The sequence below is a fragment of the Euleptes europaea genome, chromosome 14 (genome assembly GCF_029931775.1).
Source record: "Euleptes europaea isolate rEulEur1 chromosome 14, rEulEur1.hap1, whole genome shotgun sequence".
Taxonomy (NCBI): domain Eukaryota; kingdom Metazoa; phylum Chordata; class Lepidosauria; order Squamata; family Sphaerodactylidae; genus Euleptes; species Euleptes europaea.
Window position 1 is genome coordinate 53512381 of NC_079325.1, and position 20151 is coordinate 53532531.

Here is a 20151-nt window from a genome sequence, read left to right on the forward strand (position 1 = left end):
GAAGAAAGTCTGATGGACAGTGGACTGTGTAGGTGGAAACTGCTGATGCATCTGCAGAGTGCCTGGCATTGTGTTCCAGCTGCCTGCCCTGGGGGAAGATCCCTTCCACTCTATTTATTAATTTGTGAAAGAGTGACCTTCGGTTTAGTCAAGCTCTGTACTCTGGGTTTCTCAGATCTCATCTGCTGAATGACTCCATGTTGAGCAAAATATTTTTCCCTCTGTAATTTTTAAAAAATGTCTCTAGGTGTGGAGAAGACAAAGCTACACATTCCTCAATCTTTTATGGAATCAACAGCAGCAAAGGGTGTTATGGAAGCAAGTCCTTAGGCGCAACATGTTTGGAACATCCATGGGATAGACCGGCTTTTGACTGGGTGAGGAAGAGTGGGCATCTTCTGTCTAAGGAGCTGCGGGAATCCTCTTCTGTGTGGAGGCCCAGACTTCTTTTGCCCCTGAGCTTTAAACAGGGGTGGCATGACTGAATATCCCCAAGTAAAGCTGTTGCCCATGATTGCCTTTGATGTACCCTGTCTCCTGTTTGATGCTGGCTGTTCTTAGAAGGCAGATGCGGGCTGAACAAAGCTGGACCAGCCTTATCACCCACTGCCTTAGAGCAAGCACCCCACCATTGATTGCTGTTGAGAATGTTTGAGCTACCTGTTGCCTGTAGTGTTGGCACTTTGGATCACTCGCCGGAATGGCAGCTTTAAAGGGAAGACCAGAGATCAGATTGATGGGATATTTTGTCTTTTGTTTTGAATGCCACAGGGAGTGGGTATAGAATCGATCACTTTTGATTTATTAGAGTTAATGCTCTGCCTCAGGCATTAATCCAGGATGTTTCCGTGCTTTTCTGTTAGAGGATTGTGGCAAGGTGTTGGTCATAAATGTGGGGGCTGTGCAGGTAATTTGCTCTCCAGGACCTCATCCTTGAGGGTGTTTGGAAGGGAGGGTCTAGAAGCTAGCAATAAGACTACACTCCGAGTTGAAATGGGCTGGTGTTAGAACTGCCACACAAGATGTGGATGTCTCAAAATACTATCAACATAGTGGCACCACCACCCCGTAAACCCAAAAAACTTGGGGAAAATGTTTGCAGTATTTAAAAGACTTTTTGACATACACATGTTTGGGTCCTTAACAGCAATTCCACATCATTTCCCTTGTTACCTGTTAACCAAAGTAACTTACAAATATCATTAATCAGCACTAAATCTGTTTATATAAAGAGCAGATGTGAGGTGATAACCAAGCCAGTTTCGAGCAGCTCTGTTTTCTTTTCCCCTGATGGTGTAGTGAAGTCAGAGCTGCCTTTAGTGATGAAATTAAATGCCTGTCTCTTGCAAGGGAGGAAATCTGCCACAAGTCACTATGATCAGTGGAGTAGCATGGTTTCATTTCTGTGTCATCATCTGAGACAGCCTGAACCTTTTATGTCTTTGTACTTTGATATAAGAGATAACTTGTTGTGCAGTCTTCCAGGTTTGCTTTCCTGCTTCCAATGTTGCTGTGCTCGGATAAGGTTGGAAAAGCTTAAGGAAATTACTGACGATCAAGGTCCTAATTTGCACTCTGTCCTTGTGCTTGGAGTTATTGAGAGCTTAGCCTCTGCTCACTCTCTTTTCAGAGAGTTGAAGGTGTTAGGATTAGAGGCATTGTTGTCCGCTCCCTACTGACAAGTGTTTGTAATGTTTCAAAAATTCTGTTTGCCCGGTCAGAATAGTGGAACAAGAAAAAAGACTGCCTATACCAAGGGAAGTGAGACATCTCTCGGAGGGGGGGTCCAAGTTCCTGAATAGCATGCTCTGTTAACAAAATGCTGCTATTCCTATGTAGTTAAAAAGCTTTTATGCTGAGGACAGCCGCTGGGGGTCTCTTGGTGGGCTAAATCCGCCCCATACATATACTGGGATACTGCCTATCCCTGCAGTTTGTGACCCAGAAGCAAACTATGGGCAGGGAAGGAGTTAAAATCAATTGTTGGCAGCAACAGAGGTTGCCAGTGTGAGTTCACAAGCATTTGATTTGTGAGAGAAACATTCAGTAAACAGAACTGTTGATCAGGATTGACTTGCCAGATCTCCAACTGCCTCGAGGGAGCAAAAGGGAACCGTTTTGAGAGAAGCTGGGCCTGCTGGGTGTCAACCAAGTACATGGATTTGAGTTTTGCCTAGACTGACAAGCCATGGAGACAAATCACCCACCTGCAGATGTTAAATCAGCCTGGAACTGCCTCTCTGCTGAGGTTGTCAACCCAAGTCTGTGGGCTGAGATTGGAGGTGTGGCTCATATACTGGATGCTTCCCCATGGGAGGAAAAAAATAAAACTCCGCACCTTGAACACTAGTTTGTCAAGGGGGATGGATCTAGCATAGCGCTTTCTCCCTGACATTCTAGTTCTCTGTGTGGAGGGAGTTTCTGGATAAAGGAGAATTCTGTGATGTGAGCCCCCACCTGCAGCCTAACCTCGGTGACAACTAGGTCAGGTGGTGGGAGGGGGTGTTGGCCTTTTATCTTTTCGTTCTCAGAGTGTGATACCTGTAAGAAAATGAGCTGCTAGCGACATCTCTAGGTGGTCTTAGTGAAGATAGCGAACCTCTCCTTCTGCTGAAATCAAGTTTCTGCTCGAAATGATATTTCAAGTTCTCGGATATCCATAGCCTGTTCTGCTTCATGCTTCTCTTCCACCGCATTTTTTCCTAGGCCAGCTATTAAATTTCCCTGAATCAGGGAGAATTCCATACTTTGGTTCTAAAATTTATGGCTAAAGAATGGAACTGGTGAGATTATGTCATTAGACCTTTTGCTTGACGCTCCCTAACCCTGAGACACCGTGTAAAAACCTGTTCCATAAATGCTTGCTGTGATATTATTGTACGGTTTGCTACAAACAAGGGTGTCTATCTTAAAGCCCTACCATTCCTCCTCATGGTATCCCATTCCAATTTTGCAGCCAAGTTTTTAGTGCTATGGCCATGAAGCTGCATCCTGGTGAAACTTCAGAGGCCATGAACTGAATGGTCCTTCTGACTTGTTGCACAGCAGGTGTTCGTTCATAAGACAATCCATAACCACAATGACAGGAATTGATCTAAAAGCACACAACTCTAAGTAGAAAACAAAACTTATGAATGGGGCCAGCACAGAGGTTTTATCGGTGCCAATCACACTGCAAGGAACTATTTTGGTGATTTAAAAAAAACGTGTGTGTTTACATAGAACAAAGGGATGGGAAGTGGGCAAGTTCAGAAGACAGGGTCAACGGAAAACTGACAAAGAAACCTTGGCCCTGACTAAATCGCCCACTCCGAACTTTGAATGGCTGCTAAGGAGAAGAGAAGCAACCAACAAGAAAGGGTTTCCTATTTGTTTTGGATTAAGAATGCAGGGATTGCTTGACCCTTCTAAGTGAAGATATTTTTGCGCTAGCTCCTTCAGCATTTGGTTTTTGGTTCAGAACAAATTCCAGAGGGAGTATGAAGGCTAACTGGATTTCACTTTAAATCTTGATCCTACATTTGTTCTGTTGGGCAGCTGCTCCGGGTTGGGTTGTGAGAAACTAGAGGCTGTGTTTGCAACATTTAGAGAACTCATTAGATGATTTAAATATCACCAAAAAGTGGCAGGGCAATAAGAGTGAGAAATGTCTAAATTATTTGAATCTGGCTCAAGTTGATTTATTTTTAAAAGGACATGTTTTAAGTAGCAACAGAGGTCTCGGATTTTACTTCAGAGACTATTGACTGGCTTCCTCTCAGTTTGTGAAAGGGGTTAGGTTTGTTCTCCCTTACCCCACCCCCCAAATATTGCTTTAAGGATCTCCTTGGATGTATTTGTACAGTTGCCTTGATTGTTTCCTACTCTGTAGTGGACTTTCAGAGAGCACACAGGCATTTTTCATCTGTTTGCAAGTCTTTCTCCCTTTGCTGTGCTTATGGCTTTTCTTAAAAGCCATCAGTGCTAACTAACTGGCACATAAGCTGCTCTAATAATCATGGCGGATCTAAAATCTGACCCAACTCCAGAACTTGCTTTGCTGTGGGGGCAGGCTGGTGAGCAAGCCCCCAGAAAGGTCCAGGGGTATTCCCTGCAGCCCTCACCCACCCACCCACTCCCGTTTAGCTAGTATTGCACAGTGCCTTGTGAAGTTTCTGGCTGTGGAGAGACCAAAGGCTGAAATTGCTGGGCCTCTTGACTTGCTTTCCAAGTGGATCCCCTCGCTTTGGCCCTGCAGCTCTGACAAAGCATGATTACTGCCACTTTCACAGCTTCATTTTCTGCCTTCTCCCCTGGGAGGGGATTAAATTTAAACCCAAAGAGAAAGGAGAACGAATTTGCAATGACGGGTTGCATAGAACAAAGGGATGGGAAGTGGGTTGGCCAGAATTACCTTAAATCTGTGGCTGCCACTGCGGCATGTCATTGACTGGTGGGGACCCTTCTGGCTCCACAACACTAGAGCACCGATCAGTTGTACCAGATAGTGTGGGGTGGGGGAAAGGACTGCTGTTCTTGGTAGCAGCTGGTGCACTTAGGGTCATGTGCAGTTTTGGTCTTGGTAAAAATGGTCTTGGGACAGCCTAAGAACTGTTCAGGATTCAACCACTGAATGGAATAAAAACTCAGGTGTTTCTGCAAGACACGGATTAGGTATCCAAGAATAATGTTCAATACATCAAGGTATCGTTTCTAAAATATTGTGGGAGGGATTATGGGTCTCTCTGTACAGTTTTTTCCTCAAACGTTTTTTCCTTGAAGAACAAGGGTTCCGTTACAGTACAAGTTCAGTAAACATGTCTCAAGGTTGCTCCTTTTCTCCCACTTTTCTATACCAGGTCTGCTTGCTTTAAAAAAAAAAAAACTCTGAAGATCCTTTTTTTTTGTTGCTTCAGTCTAACTGTACTTCCACATTTAGAGTTTGTAAAAGGTGCTACTGTGAACATTTTCAGAAGTCTTAACGTCTATCACGTGGATCAGAAAGAAGTAGTTAGAGCATTTAAGGTCTATATGCCAATGGTAAAGCCAGATTTGTAGTGTGTCCAAGTGGCATCTAATTGTGTGCTTACAGTTTGGGGGTGGGGGATGTTGAATAGGAAGATCCAAACTTATTTATTTGATAGAAGTATGCGAAGCATGGTGTAGAACCTTTGGCTCAGATGTGAGTTCCTAAGTATTTAATTTGTGTGAGAAACATTCAACAGACAACTGTTGATCAGGAATCACTTTCCAGATCTCCGACCACCACTTCATAGTTGAGGGTGTAAAGGGAAAGTGTTTTGAGAGAAACTGGGCCTGCTGGGTATCAGCCAGATGCAGGGATTTAAGTTTTTCCTTGAGTAACAAGGCATGGCGACGAATCACTCACCTGCAAAGGTTAACTACTTGTGTGTCTCAGGGAGGTGGCAACTTGCAGTCTGTATGAGCAACATGATAGTGGTGCATTTTATTGGGTGCGATATTTTGCTGCAGATCTAATGCTGGCATGTATGCAGGCGATAGTTGGGGCTGTTTAGATGATGACTGGGAGGGCTGAAGGGTGAATCCTTTTATACTACACAAGTTGTTCTGGGTTGTGTGTGTGTTTTGTGTTTGCTAAAACTGCAGCTTAGTTTCTGTTATTGATAAACCACAATACTGTCAGGAATTTTGCTTCTTGCAGCCTCCCTTTTTGTTTTTGTTCTGAATAAACATCTTCCTTTATAAGTTGTGGCTTGCTAATTTTTTTTTGGGAGGGTGCTGCTATCCAATTCATGAGCAGCAGTCAGAACAGTAGAATTCCTAAACCATATTTAGTTTCGACAAGGAGGAAATAACAGCAACAGCTCCCTTTTTCTGGAGTAGGATATACAAGGAGAGTCTGCAAGGAAAGAAGATGAATCGGAGGAGCCAGGAATGAGGTCATCTAGAAAGCAGATCATGTCCATCCTGAGGTCCAGTGAGCATCCTGTGGTTGCTGGAATGCTTGCAAAAATGCTGCCACCAATGAACACTGATACATCCCAACATGTTGTGTTTAAGTTCATATGGTCTTAAGAATGTACACTCGAGAACTCTTGTGCGTCAAAGGGCCTCAACCACTTGAGAGGCTACGTGTTAAGTTTTTAATGAGTCGGTTCTGGGTTCCCCTGGACCTCACTTTCCCCTCAGCCACACAGCAGCTGCTGGAAATTGCTGTTTAGAGCACAGCAGGGTGGCAGTTTATCTCAGGAACCTTTTGCAGGGGAAGAGGGGCTTCTAGAGCCAAAATAGCCCCAGAGGTTGCATGTGTGGCATTCCAGGGTCTAATATGGTCTTCTCAGATCAGTGGTACTTCAGGGTGTGAGGGGTTCTCCCAGCCACTGGTTCTTCCCTGGGTTTTATGTGTCCCGTTAAGACTGTGAGTGTGTTCTCATTCCATAAACAAAACACGGTTGGGCTATGGACATTCTTTGCAAAAAAAAGGCCCTCTCCAGAAACCTGTGGCTGGTCCACCTCTGCTTAAAGGTGCCACAGGCTAGAGTTCTCAGAAAGGCCCGTCACAGCTATGCCAATTGTGGCTGTGAAGAATGGGATTGGCAACATAAATAGAACAAAGAGTATAAGCCAGGAAAGCCCTCATTAGATGTGTGCAGCTTCCATGCTGTTGTTCTAACTGTGCTTGCTTTCGTATAAATCCTACTGCTGCAAAACAAGCATTGGACTTGGTTTGTGGAGCTTCAGCTACTTCCCAAATCTGCAATGGAGAGGAAATCCTTCTGAGTTGCTTTAGGGAGCTGTAGGGGTTTGGAGGTTCTTGGGCACTTTTAACTGTTCACAAATTAGGATAGGCATGTTGGTCTGGGGAAGGGGGGAATCTCCCAATTGCTAGCTGTGTGTGTGCGTGTGCTGTCAAGTTACAGCTGACTTATGGGGACCCTGTAGGGTTTTCAAGGCAAGAGACATTCAGAGGTGGTTTGCCACTCCTGACTCTGCGTGGCTGAGAGAGTTCAGAGAGAACTGTGACTAGCCCAAGTTCACCCAGCAGGCTTCATGTGGAAAAGTGGGGAATTGAACCTGGTCTTCCAGAATAGAGTCCACCACTCTTAACCACCACACCACGCTGGCTCCCACTAGCAATGTAGTGCTTCTTTTATTTGGATCAATCAAAATAGCAAATTTGGAGCATGCTTTGTTTAGGGGCCTTATAGACCATGTAGTCCAAAACCCCAGCTTAGTTAAGGAAACCTAGATATTCTAGAGTGTTCCCAGCAGTTAGTAAGCCAGCCTCCATTTGAAGGCCACTGAACCTGGGCCAGTCACTGGTCCGATCGTTGAGCCATCTTCTTATTAGGAATTTCTCTTAATGTTCACCTGAAAGCCCCCTTCCTGTAACTTTAGCTTATTCAACCAAGTTCTCCCCTCTAGAGGAGTAGAGAAGGTTCTTCCACTGGTGAGAGGCAGTGTGATGTAGCAGTTAATGGTGTCAGATTAGTATTTGGAAGACACAAGTTCAAATCCCCACTTGTACCACGGAAGCTTGCTGCGTGACCTTGGGCCAGTCACACTCTTACAGCCTAACTTACCTCACAGGGTTGTTGTAAGATAAAATGGAGGAAAGGAGAACAATGTAAGCTGCTTTGGGTCCCTATTGGGGAGAAAGGGTATAAAGCAATTAAATAAATAGGACAGCCCCTTCCGAGAGAATAGTTAGGGGTTCCTTCCAGTCTTCACTAAGCATCCCCAGTTCCTTCCCTCAACTTTTCCTAATGGGTGTCGAAAATAAGTCCTGGCCAGCTTGGTTGTCTTCCTGTGATCTCATCCCATCTTTCATAGGGTCGCCCCCTTCTGTCTTGGAAATCCCTGGAGATTTGGAAGTGGAGCTTGGGGATGGAAGAAACTGTAACGCTATACACTCCACCCTCCAAAGCAGTCCTTTTCCTCCAGGGGAGCTGAACTCTGTTGTTAAGTCTGCGTGGGAAGGATTCACGAGATCAGAGACGGAGTTCAACAACACAGCTTTATTTGATTTCAGCACAGAACTAACACACTGAACGTGCCCTGCTTATGTGCCCCCCTGGCCGCCTGCGGCCATTCCCCCCCCCATCCGTGATAGGGGGGGAATACCCTCTCGGCGACCAATGGGACATGTTGGCTTAGGGCCAATAGGATCCGTTTGCTTGACCAATAGGGTGAGCAGGGTTTAGGATCCTTCGTGCAGAACTCAAGCTCCTAAGTCTCCCTTGCTTACTCCCCAACTATATACATATACAACATCTGTCATCTGGAGATCCGTCTAGGACACTGGTTCCCAACCGGGGGTCCGTGGACCCCCAGGGGTCCGTGAGAACTAAATTTAAGGTCCGCGAAACAAAGTAATAAACCCATAATAAATTAATATTGTCAATTAAAAGTTCTCTATTACAATAATATTTGAATATATATTTTTATAAGTTTAATGTTTAACTAACAATTATGATTAAAGTTTATTTTCAAATTCTCGGAATTTTTATTTTGAACCTTGGGGTCCCTGCACCGAACAAAAAAGTCCTAGTGGTCCCTGGTCAACAAAAGGTTGGGAACCACTGGTCTAGGAGATCTCCAGGCAACCTGTTTTGGAAAAGCCCCCTTCCCTAGTACTGGACGCTACTCCAGAACAGCGGAACTAAGACTCAATACGAAAACCGGTGGGGGGTGGGGAGAGCAATGCAGCTCGGGGCCGGCGGTTTCGGGGCTCTCCTTTCCTGTCCGCCTCTGTCGGGTCGGTTTTCTTGCCCCCTCCCTTTCAATGAGCAAGTGCCTGCAAGGGCAGAAGGAGAGCGCCACGAGGTCAGAAGCCTTAAAAGGGCAACGTTACCCTGGAGAACCCCTCCCCGTCCGCCGGTGCAGCGCTTCTAAACCAGGTCAGCGGCTCCGGCTCTCCTTTCGCAAGGCGGCGCGCGAGGCGGGGCCTGATCCTGCGCGCATGTGTCGTCGGAAGGGAGCGCCGCTGCCTGACTTGAAACGGCTCTTTGGGAAATACCTGGAGATTTTCGGGGAGGGACTTCAGTGGCATAGAGTCCAATGGCCAAAGTGGCCATTTTCTCCAGGGGAACTGATCTCTATCGGCTGGGGATCCGTTGTAATAGCGGGAGATCTCCAGCCGCCTCCTGGAGGATGGCAGCAGGTGCGTTTCCCCGCCCCGTGGTTTCTCCGCGAACTCCAAGCGGGGACCCAGCAGAGGGTCACTGGGAGCCGGATTTACGTATAAGCAAAACAAGCTATAGCTTAGGGCCCCACTCTCTTGGGCCCCCTCCAAACATTAAAAGGGGAAAAAAACTATTAATATACTTCTTAATTGTATTTCAGTTCAACAATTACTTTGATAAAATACATATTTTGTTATTCGTGTTTCCTTCCTTTTATCCCCTAGAAGCTCCTTGATCCATTGATCTTGAGCAGCATATATCTAGTGTTGGAGGGATATAAGGACTGAAACAAATCTTGCCACTGACAATGTAGCCTTGGGGTCCCTGTCGCTTAATAAAAAAGGCATTATGTTATGTGCAATATTTTGTTATGTGCAAATGGCTTTAGATACCTATTAGGTCCATAAATTACCATATATAGCATATCTTCAACACAAAAAACAGCGACAATTTGTTGTTGGCAAAGGCTCCGCCATTGCCCTTTTAAGACGTGGAGGAGGCGGCGCCCAGTGTTGCGAGGCGGTGTCCTTTTGGCCCTGCCTCCTCGACGTCTTAAAAGGGCAATGGCGGAGCCCAAAGGACACAACCCCTCACAACACTGGCCGGCGCCGCCTCCTCGACGTCTTCAAAGGCCATTGCCCTTTTAAGACGTCGAGGAGGCGGCGCCCAGTGTTGCGAGGTCGTGTCCTTCGAACGTTCCCGGCGGCTGGCTGCCTTTCCGCCTCCGCAGCGATGCAGCGCGTGTGGGGCCGCGGGCGGTGGGCGGCGCCGGCGGCGTGGCTGGGGCTGGGGCTGGGGCTGGGCGCGGGGCTGGGTGGGTGGAGGCGGCCGCCGCCCGGCCTGCCGAGCCCGGAGGCGTCGGGGGGGCTGCTGGCTCGGCTGCCGGTGCTGCCGGCCGTGGCGGCCGCCGCCTCCTCCCCCTCCTCCTCCGGCGAGCTGGCCAAGTACGGGCTGCCGGGGCTGCCGGCGCTGCGGAGCCGCGAGTCCTACGTGCTGTGCTACGACCCGCGCAGCCGGAGCGCCCTGTGGGTGGTGGAGCAGCTGCACGACGCCGCCCTGCGCGGCTCCTCGGACCGCGCCGCCTGCGACTTCCGCGAGGACGAGTCGGTGCACCGCTACCACCGCGCCGCCAACGCCGACTACCGCGGCAGCGGCTTCGACCGGGGCCACCTGGCCGCCGCCGCCAACCACCGCTGGAGCCAGCAGGCCATGAGCGACACCTTCTACCTGAGCAACGTCGCCCCCCAGGTGAGCAGGGCGGGGAAGCGCGGGGCGGCGTTCACCCCCCCCCTCCGTCCCTCCCTCCCTCCGTCGACAGAGCACTGAAATCTACACGTCAAGCAAGCTGTAAACCATTACTTTTTTAAAAAATAAAGGTTTTTTTATTATTTTCTCATTGCATACATCGTAGATCAATTTTCATTAATGCTTTAGCAATATAGAGTAAAACCTATAAGAATTTCCAGTCTAAAAGATAAAAAAGAAAAGTTGACTTCCCCTACACTCTCTTCTGTCCAAAATTTAATTGTATATACTTTTGCTAACAGTATAATCCCCCTCTGCTCGGTTACTTTATACGATTCTTATTTTATCTAGTTGATATTCCTGTAATCATCCTAATATAATCATTATACAAAGTAAATAGAAAGGATTAAATCAAAGAGTGTCCTTTAAAATGACCCATTGAAAAATAATTTTCACAGTAAATTCTCCACGTCTCCCATTCCCCCCAAAATTGTACATTGTCAGTCTGGAGGGCGAGAGATTCAAAACTGATCAAAGGAAGCGTTTCTTCACACAACGCATAGTTCAATGGTGGAACTCCCTGCCCCAGGATATGGTGATGGCTGCCAATTTGGAAGGCTTTCAGAGGGGAGTGGACCTGTTCATGGAGGAGAGGGCTATTCATGGCTACTAGTAAAATGAATACTAGTCATGATGCAGACCTATTCTCTCTAGGATCAGGCGTATTATTTTGGGTGCGGTGGAACACGGGCAGGATGGTGCTGCTCCATTAGTCTTGCTTGTGGGCTTCCTAGAGACACCTGGTTGGCCACTGTGTGAACAGACTGATGGACCTGATGGGCCTCTGTCTGATCCAGCAGGGCTTTTCTTAAGTTCTTATGTAAGATCTTAAATGAGGATTAATCCTTACGGTTTAAGGATGCAAATCATAAATGTTCACCTCGCTTTTTCCAGATACCCTTCAATGGACTCCTTGCCAGACTATTTCTGCTGGTTAGAAATTCTTAAGTTCAGATGAGCTTTCTTATTGGCAAGATGTAATGTCCTAGACTCAGCCGAGACACAAGGGTGATACAATGAAATTACTGCAGAAGAATGAAAATGCTCATTTTGTACAGATCGAATAGACTCCCTAGCCCACATTGTTTTAGCATGTCCACAAAATAATATTGCTCAAAATAAATATATCACTCCCTGGATAAAACAGCTAAAGACATTTTCTGACAAGTGGATACTGCATTTTCTGCTGTCAGATAGATCGGTCAGTTGCGTGAGAGATGTGGCAACTTTTCTTTTTATAGTGTCAAGGAAAAATTAAATTTCATTTCCCCTTTTTAAAGTGTGACGTGGTTGATGGATAGCCAGGGGCTCTTAAATCTAGGGAAAGGAAATGTACACTTAACTCTTTCACACCAATGCTAGGGACAATCTCCTGAAAGACGTTAGTAGCTACTCTGAAACCACCAACCTTGTCTAATATCCTGTTGCCAATTGACACTCCTTCCTGGTTATTAATTTTATAACACAAGCTTTACCAATGGAAACTCTGTCACAGAAAAATTAAGCACAGAAAAAATTTATATTTTGGAAAAATTTCCAGCCCACATCCCTGACCCTGTCTCTGCCACAGAAATTTAATTCACATCTATCTTTAGTGGCAGAACATTATCTTATGGGCATCTGGAAAGTTTTCTCTGCTCAGAGCATGAATAATTTTAAATCTTTTGGAACTCATCGCAAGCTTGATACAACAGATCTCTTAGTAACTTTGCAAGAGTGCTTAGAAGCTAAGACATCTGGGAAGAGGAGAGATCCTAATAGCTCCTCCACAGTCTCATCCCTGCAGGGACATCAGGGAAAGCATTTCTGGAATAGCCTAAGCCCCTGCTGAGCTAGCTTGCCATTTGCAGAGCCTTTTTTGTTTAATATAATGGAGAATTAAGAAATGTGATTTCCCCCACATGCAGTAGTATAGTCCGTTCTATCCTCTTAATCCTTCCGCACCTGCAGATCAGGCCTATATCTTCACCTTATCTACATCATCTTGCACATCTACTTTTGATGCTCAGCCAGACTGTCTGGGAATTTATTTTGCTTCTAGGATCCTCATCTGAATCAGAATGCTTGGAATAATCTGGAGAAATACTGCAGGAGTTTAACCAAATATAACAAGAATGTCTACGTCTGCACTGGACCACTTTTTCTACCCAGGTAAGAATGACCTTCCTCCTAATTTATAAAGCTGTCACATCAGTTGCAGTCTTCTAGAATTGCCCACAATGCAAAGGCTGCAGCAGAACCAGGAAATCAACACTGAATGGAAACCTTTCTTTTGAACCTAATAAGGCGTACATCTGATGTTGATGAACAAGCTAAAATATTGTACCTTATCATTTAACTGTCAGTTTTTAAAAAAATTATTTACTTCGTTTATACCCCACCTTTCTTCCCAGTGGAGACCCCAAGCAGTTTACATTATTCTCCTCTCCTCCATTTTATACTCACAACAACCCTGTGAGGTAGGTTAGGCTGTGTGTGTGTGACTGGTCTAAAGTCACCCAGTGAGCTTCCATGACAGAATGGGGATTTGAACCTGGGTCTCCCAGATCCTGATCTGACCCTCTAACCACCACACTATGCTGGTTCTCAAAGCTGCGCGGAGGTTGCTGAAAATATTTGCAGCTGTTAACTTGAAAATGTGTATAAGGTAAGTGATTAGGACCCCGGCTCATAAATATGAGGGCAAAGCATAACTGTGTGAATGCTAGAGAAATTTTACGTAGGGGAGAAACATGTTATCTGGTATTATCTGGTAACATGTTTCTGACCTCATAGTAAAATGATTGTATATGACTGTAATGATTTGGGAACAAATATTTGCTCAGTAGAATTAGCATAAAAGGGTTGCGATATTTTTCTTCACTTTTCCTCTGTGCTTACTACTAGAGACAGATTCCAAATCACTGCTGCTTTTATATTGTCAAAGGGAGAGCTGATGGCAACACCATCTAATTGATTTTGTCTGCACACCACCTCTTGTGTTCTATCAAGACCGGTATGAACTGCAGACTCTGGGGCTCATGTATCAGGCCTTAAAACCTCTTTTCCCTCTAAAACCACCCCCCTCTATTTTGTACTGAAAGTCCAGAAGGATTCTAGGGACCATGCGCACTTGCTCACTACTTTGTGAAAAGTTAAGGGGCTGTAATGTACACCCATGGAATTTGAACAGGTTTTTACTGGCAGTTGGACCTAGTTTCCATAGGTCTCTCCATCATCTCCTGTCTAGAGAGCCAGCATGGTGTAGTGGTTAAGAGGAGTGGTTTGGAGCAGCGGACTCTGATCTGGAGAACCGGGTTGGTTTCCCCACTCCTACACACAAAGCCAGCTGGGTGACCTTGGGGCAGTCACAGAGCTCTCTCAGCCCCACCTATCTCACAGGGTGTCTGTTGTGGGGAGGGGAAGGGAAGGTGATGGTAAGCCAATTTGATTCTTCCTTAAGTGGTGGAGAAAGTTGGCATATAAAAACCAACTCTTCTTCTGCCCCCAACCCACAGTTGCAACCATCTTCCCTGCTGCACTGCAGAGCACAAAATGCAACTTTCCCACACTCCTTTTAACCCCATCAATGGTCATGGGGCTAAAAGGAACCCCCAAGAGCCGTTGTGATGTCGCAGGGGGCTTTGGGTGGAGTGAGGACTAACTGGGAAGGTGCAGTTCTCTATTTTGCTGCCTCCCGGTGCGCTTCCCACTGGGAAACTGACTGAGCCTCACCTGTCAGGAGTGGCTTCTCTGTTAGGCTATGGAGCTCAGCAGGTGCCCGATCAAGCTGACCCTTCGAGTTGCAGTATTTTTGATTAAAACACACCATCAGTTCAGACTTAGAATTATGTGAAGGCTGTTTATGGAGGTGCTTCGGAATGAGATGAGTTCATCCCTCTCATCCAAGTGGACTAACCCTGAATTCTGACAGCAGTGGGGATTCTGTGCATGCAGCTTCTCACCTGTTCTTTTCTCTGCAGGATGGAAGCCGACGGGAAGATGTACGTGAAGTACCAGGTGATCGGCAAAAACCACGTGGCCGTCCCGACACACTTCTTCAAAGTGCTGATCCTGGAGAAGCCCGGCGGAGAGATTGAGCTACGCTCTTACGTCATGCCCAACTGCCCCGTGGACGAGAAGCTCCCGCTGGAGCGATTCCTGGTGCCCATCGAGAGCATTGAGCGGGCATCGGGGCTGCTCTTCGTCCCCAACATCCTGAAGAGGACGAGCAACCTGAAAGCCATCACCGCTGGCAGCAAGACCTAATCTTCCTCGTGATTTTGACAGCGGACCGCCTGCTGATGGCAGCAGAACCAAAACGTTTGCTATAGTGCTTCCTTGGATTGGTACTTAGGGGGAATTTTCTGTCCGGCTGCCCTACAGGGAGGCCTTGAGACACAGCCTGACTACTGGTTGCAGATCTGCTCAGGACCTGTTTGGGCGGCGGTGGGGGATCTCTTCCTCCTGGCCTCGAGACAGCAGAGCCGGTGGTTGGGCTTCCCTATCAGGGAGATGTCCAGGGTTCTCTGACTGTGGGGGAGGCAAGCCTGAGAAGGCCTATATCCTTGATATAACAGCCAATAGCTCTTTTAAGGGTTCCCATTGGAAGGGAAACTTCTCTTTTAAAAGTTCAGAAGGAATTATCCTGTTTCTTGTGAAAAAGCCTAATCAGGATATTTCATTAACCGACCCACCAGCACCAATTCCCCTCGAACCTGAAGTTCAAATGCCAGCTGTTAACCCTAGAGTTGCCTTTTCAGCTGGCCCAATAGAAAATGATATATCTGGAAGTCAAGGACCATACCGCCATAATAATGTAAGAATCATTAGTTGGAATGTAGCTGGTTGGAACTCTGCTTTTCCTATCTGAGGCAGGAAACAGAATGGAGTCAAAGGAGGAGGAGGGGTCATTTCCCCCGGGGGACAGGAAGGACTGAAAGATTTTGTGTTTCCTGCCTTTCCTGAGCATGAGAAGGGAAATAACCCGTTCTGAAGATGCCCTCCTATCCAGAGCGAGAACAAAACACCTGTTCCCTGAGGTCAACTCTTTCTTGTCTACATTTGACATTATATTACTACAGGAGACTTGGACTTGGTTCCCACTGGGCTGAAAGCAAGCTAGTTTTTAGTGGCCGACAGCAGGGCAGAACTAGAAGCTGTGAGAGACGTGTGCAGTTCTGAACTCTCCATGGGTTTTTCTTGCAATGCCAATGTGAAGGTGGGGAGTTTGCAGGGGCAAGTCAGCGGATGGGGTGTGTGCTTAACCCTTTCTCCCTCGCACTGTTTTTGCTGTGCAACTACCACCACCCCTTTTTAGTGCAGCTGGTCTCCAAACCTTGGTGGAGGTAAAGCAGCTGGCGGGGCGGTGTGGGGGGAGACTTGGAAGACACACAGAGGCTTACGTATGTCTTTGGACCTTGCATTTGTGTTACCGTAGCAAATGTGGGCTGCTTCCCCCGGTAGCATTGCAGCTCTGCCCATGGAACCCAAGCTGATTTTTCTACCAGTTCCTGTGAATGCTGCTTTCTGAGAATAAAATAAGTTGAAAATGCGAAACACCGGTTCTCTGTCCAGTTGGCCTGCAATAAGATTCTACTTTTTTGATTGATCGATTGGCCAAGCCAGGCTCACAGTGGCTAACAACCTTATTAAAACAATTTTAAAACAATCAAAAAATATACAGCAGTAAATACTGTTATAAACAGTATTAAAACCAGGCACCCTTAACTGTAGCAATAACCAGTACATCTATAAGACAATACCATATAACAGCAGCATAAGCAGCATCAACACTTTCCATTAGTGGGAACAGCAGAGGCAAAGAAAGGAGGAAGGGGAGGCCAGCCAGATGGAACAACCATCACTGTCCTCAACCATATGCCTGGTGGAACAGCTCAGTTTTACAGGCCCTGCAGAACTGCTTTAAGTCCTGCAGGGCCCGTACCACACTGTGCATTGCGTTCCACCAAGCCGGGGCCAGAGCTAAGAAGGCCCTGGACCTGGTAGAGGGCCAGGCCGATGCTTTTTGGGCCAGGGATCACCAATAAATTTTCACCAACTGAGTGAAGAACTCTTTGGGGGGTATACCGGGAGAGGCAGTCCCGCAGGTATGATGGTTTCAGACCGTTTAGGGTTTTGCACATCAATACCAAAACCTTTTAAAAAGTTATTTTTTAAGGGGAGAGCACTACCTTCACACCCCACCGACATGTTGTTATGACTTTAGGCGCATGGGAGAGCCCCCTCCCTCCCACATGTGCAGATCCACAAATAAGTACCCTGTGGGAAGGGCTGCCTTTCTGTCTCCTACCAAGGTGGAAATGGTGGGCAGCATCCACACGAGGAAACACCAACAACCCCTGGCTTCCAGTGCTGTGCAGCCAGCGAGGGCTTCGTAGTCCAGGACAAACCTGGTTGTCATGACATCCAGTGAAGTGACCTAGTTGTAGTTTGTGCCTGTAAAGCAGGGTTCAACGGTAGTGTAGAATCCTGTTTGCAGGCAACAGAAAAAAAAATCACAGTGAAGCTTCACCTCCAGATTAGGCGAAAACAAGAGTGGCCGGCCAATCTTTACTCCCTCTGTTCAGCGTGAGAGAGGAACAAGCAAGCCTGAGGACTTCCTGTTTCATTCTGAGCCTTTGTCCAATGAATGCAGCCATCACCACACCAAATGTCTTGCACCAGATTAACCGTGTGATCTTTGGCACTGTCACTCCAGTCGCCCATTGCTTTCTAATGGGTTTCAACCGGAGTTACGGCATAAAATGGCACTGAGAGTCTCTTGCTCCAATCCAGTTCTCTCAGTAGCTTTGCTGCCATGACAGGCCACATCAGGATCAAACACTGATCTGAAAACAACTGGAAAGATGTACACATCTTTTCTTTGATAAAAGAAACAAGGTATCATTCATTTCTTGCAAGACAAAGAAAAGTTAATCCCAAAACAACGTGTATTTTAAAAGTTGCCCATTTTATTTAGACATTTCTGCAATATTATACTTTACTATGCCAGACATCCATTGTTTAAATTGCATCTTCCTTGAAAGTCTGCATGGCAGACAATGCAAAATATTAACGTTGTTCCTGATTAACAGATGTAGAAGTGTTCAGAGCAGGAATTTTCTCATTCTAAGATGATGCAGCCTCAGCCGATCACACAGCTCATCCAGTTCTTCCTCTGTTTGCATTTGGGTGCTCCAGATGGAGTTGTTTCCACCATACAAATACAGTTTGGCCTGTTTCCTGACCCTTGCCAGGCAGTGGGAATGATGATTAAGCAGTTTGGGGAAGTTAAGTACCCCATCGCCTTTTTTAGCTTAGCCCCCAAGGACAATTGGGGGGGGGGGGGAAGCAAGCAGGAAGAGTTACCAATTGTCACAACTTTTGGTCGGGACCCTTCATTCATTTGCCCCTGCTTTTCTTTGCTGTTTCGTCAATCCGGGGTCTCAGCACCGATAGAGAGATGAGTATCGCTTCCTAAAAGGGAACCCAAAACAGCATCCTTAAGACGTGCATCAGTATGACAGACATGCCTAACGCTCGTCCCCAGCTAAGACCCAGAAGATCTTGGCATTTAAGGCAGAGCAAACAGCTGCTAAAGATCTTGGGGGCTGCTGGGAGGGGGAGGGTCTTCTTGCCATATAGAAATCTAAGCTACATTGTCCCCCTCAGCATGGCAAAAGTAGCCAAATATGCACTCTTCCAAGGGGAAGACAAATATAATAAATCCACGAATCCAGCTAATCTGCCACTTTGTGCAGTGTAACAGACCTGGACTGAACGACAGGCAATGTCAGTTTTGAGATTAGAACCTCCTATGGTATATTTTGCCTTTAAAGAAGCAGCAAGTTAAGTTGATGGACAATTAGGAAGAACTTTCTAACACAGCGGTTCCTCAGTGGAACAGGCTTCCTCAGGAGGTGGTGAGCTCTCCTTCCCTGGAGGTTTTTAAGCGGAGGCTAGATGGCCATCTGTCGGCAATGCTGATTATATGACCTTAGGCAGATCATGAGAGGGAGGGCATCTTGGCCATCTTCTGGGCATGGAGTAGGGGGTCACTGGGGGGGTGTGTGGGGAGGATGCAGTTGTGAATTTCCTGCATTGTGCAGGGGTTGGACTAGATAACCCTGGTGGTCCCTTCCAACTCTATGATTCTATGAATTGCTTCAGGACAGACAAAATGAAACACTTCTTGACTTGAGGTCTGAATAAACTCTGGGATTTGCTGCCAGTGGATGTAATGATGGCCACAGCAGCAGATGGCTTTAAAAGGGGGCGAGAGGGATTCATGGAGGAGAGGTCTATCAGTGGCTACGAACCACAGTGACTAAAGGGAACTTCCATAGTCAGATGCAGTAATCATCTTAACCCCGGTGCCAGGAGGCAACATCAGGGGAAGGCCTCTATTGGCCCTCTAGAATAACGGGTTGGCTGCTGTGTGAAATAGGATGCTGGACAAGATGGAACGCTGGTCTGCTCCAGGAGGTCTCTTCTTACATTCTTCTGCAGCTGCATGGGGAAGGAAGAGATGAATTCTCTCCCATCTGCACTATTTCCCTAATAAAATATGCCCTTTCCCCATGGAGGGGGGGGGTAGCAGGCACAGTAAGGGTATCCCAATTGGGGGTTTAAAGCAGCCTGGAAGGAGTTTAGGTCACGCAAACGCTGTGTATTGAGCCAGAATCCCTTTTCCCCGATTCATGGTCTAGATCTGACACGGCAAGGCTTACAGATGTTCTTTAGAGCCGGATTGCACCACTAGGAGGCCTAATCATGAACTCCACCCTTTGTGGATATAGTTTCGCTCCCAGGGAGATGTGCACCAGCCGGCCCTCCACTTCAGAGGTCAGTAGGGTGGCCTGACACAAGTTCATTTCCCTCCCAGCCTCTGTTCCCTCATCTGCAATATGGGACTATCATAAATATAAAGTTCAACGATGCAAACAATATTTGAGAAGCACAGTGTCAAGATGCTTTGACCACTCCCAAAGCAATACATGCCTGCAAAACATTTATTAATAAATGCTTGTTGAGCCACCGTAAGTGCTGCAAAGATAGCTTTCCGTTTTTTGTTGTTGTTGTTTGTTTTTGTCTTGGCTGTCTGACAGTTTTATATTGTTTGTTTACATGTTTGTGAATTGTAATTGTATTTATATATGTTAATAAAAAAAAATGCTTGTTAAGCCAACGTGGTGTAGTGGTTAAGAGGGGTGGTTTGGAGTAGCGGAGAACCGGGTTTGATTCCCCACTCCTCCACATGAGCAGCGGAGGCTAATCTGGTGGACTGGATTGGTTTCCCCACTCCTACACACGAAGCCAGCTGGGTGAACTTGGGCTAGTCACACTCTCTCAGCCCCATCTACCTCACAGGGTGACTGTTGTGGGGAGGGGAAGGGAAGGTGATTGTAAGCCAGTTTGAGTCTCCCTTAAATGGTAGAGAAATTCGGCATATAAAAACCAACTCTTCTTCTTCTCACCTGGGATAGCCCCAGGCTAGCTTGATCTCCTCAGATCTCAGAAGCTAAGCAGGGTTGACCCCAGCAAGTATTTGGATGGGAGACCATCAAGGAATCCCGGGGTCATGACGCAGAGGCAGGCAATAGGAAACCACTTCTGAACGTCTCATGCCTTGAAAACCCAACCAGGGGTCACCATAGGTCAGATGTGACTTGACGGCATAATATTTTTAAAGCATTTGTTAGGACTAACCAAGTGGCCC

At 46.6% G+C, this 20151-nt stretch overlaps 2 protein-coding genes across 2 annotated transcripts in view; one reads left to right on the forward strand and one right to left on the reverse strand.

The window, feature by feature from the left end:
• Positions 1–9878: 9878 nt before the first annotated feature.
• Positions 9879–14726, forward strand: ENDOG (endonuclease G). Its single transcript, XM_056860975.1, has 3 exons — positions 9879–10394; positions 12493–12602; positions 14414–14726. Exons 1-3 carry the CDS (start codon positions 9879–9881, stop codon positions 14697–14699), a joined length of 912 nt encoding a protein of 303 aa, XP_056716953.1. The 3' UTR covers positions 14700–14726.
• Positions 14727–17817: 3091 nt separating this feature from the next.
• LOC130486883 (kynurenine--oxoglutarate transaminase 1-like) overlaps positions 17818–20151 on the reverse strand; it is a 43639-nt gene continuing 41305 nt past the window's right edge. Inside the window, exon 25 of the mRNA XM_056860182.1 lies at positions 17818–17909. Coding sequence (XP_056716160.1) covers positions 17835–17909 — 75 coding nt within the window. The 3' untranslated portion in view covers positions 17818–17834. The remainder of the gene's footprint in view (positions 17910–20151) is intronic.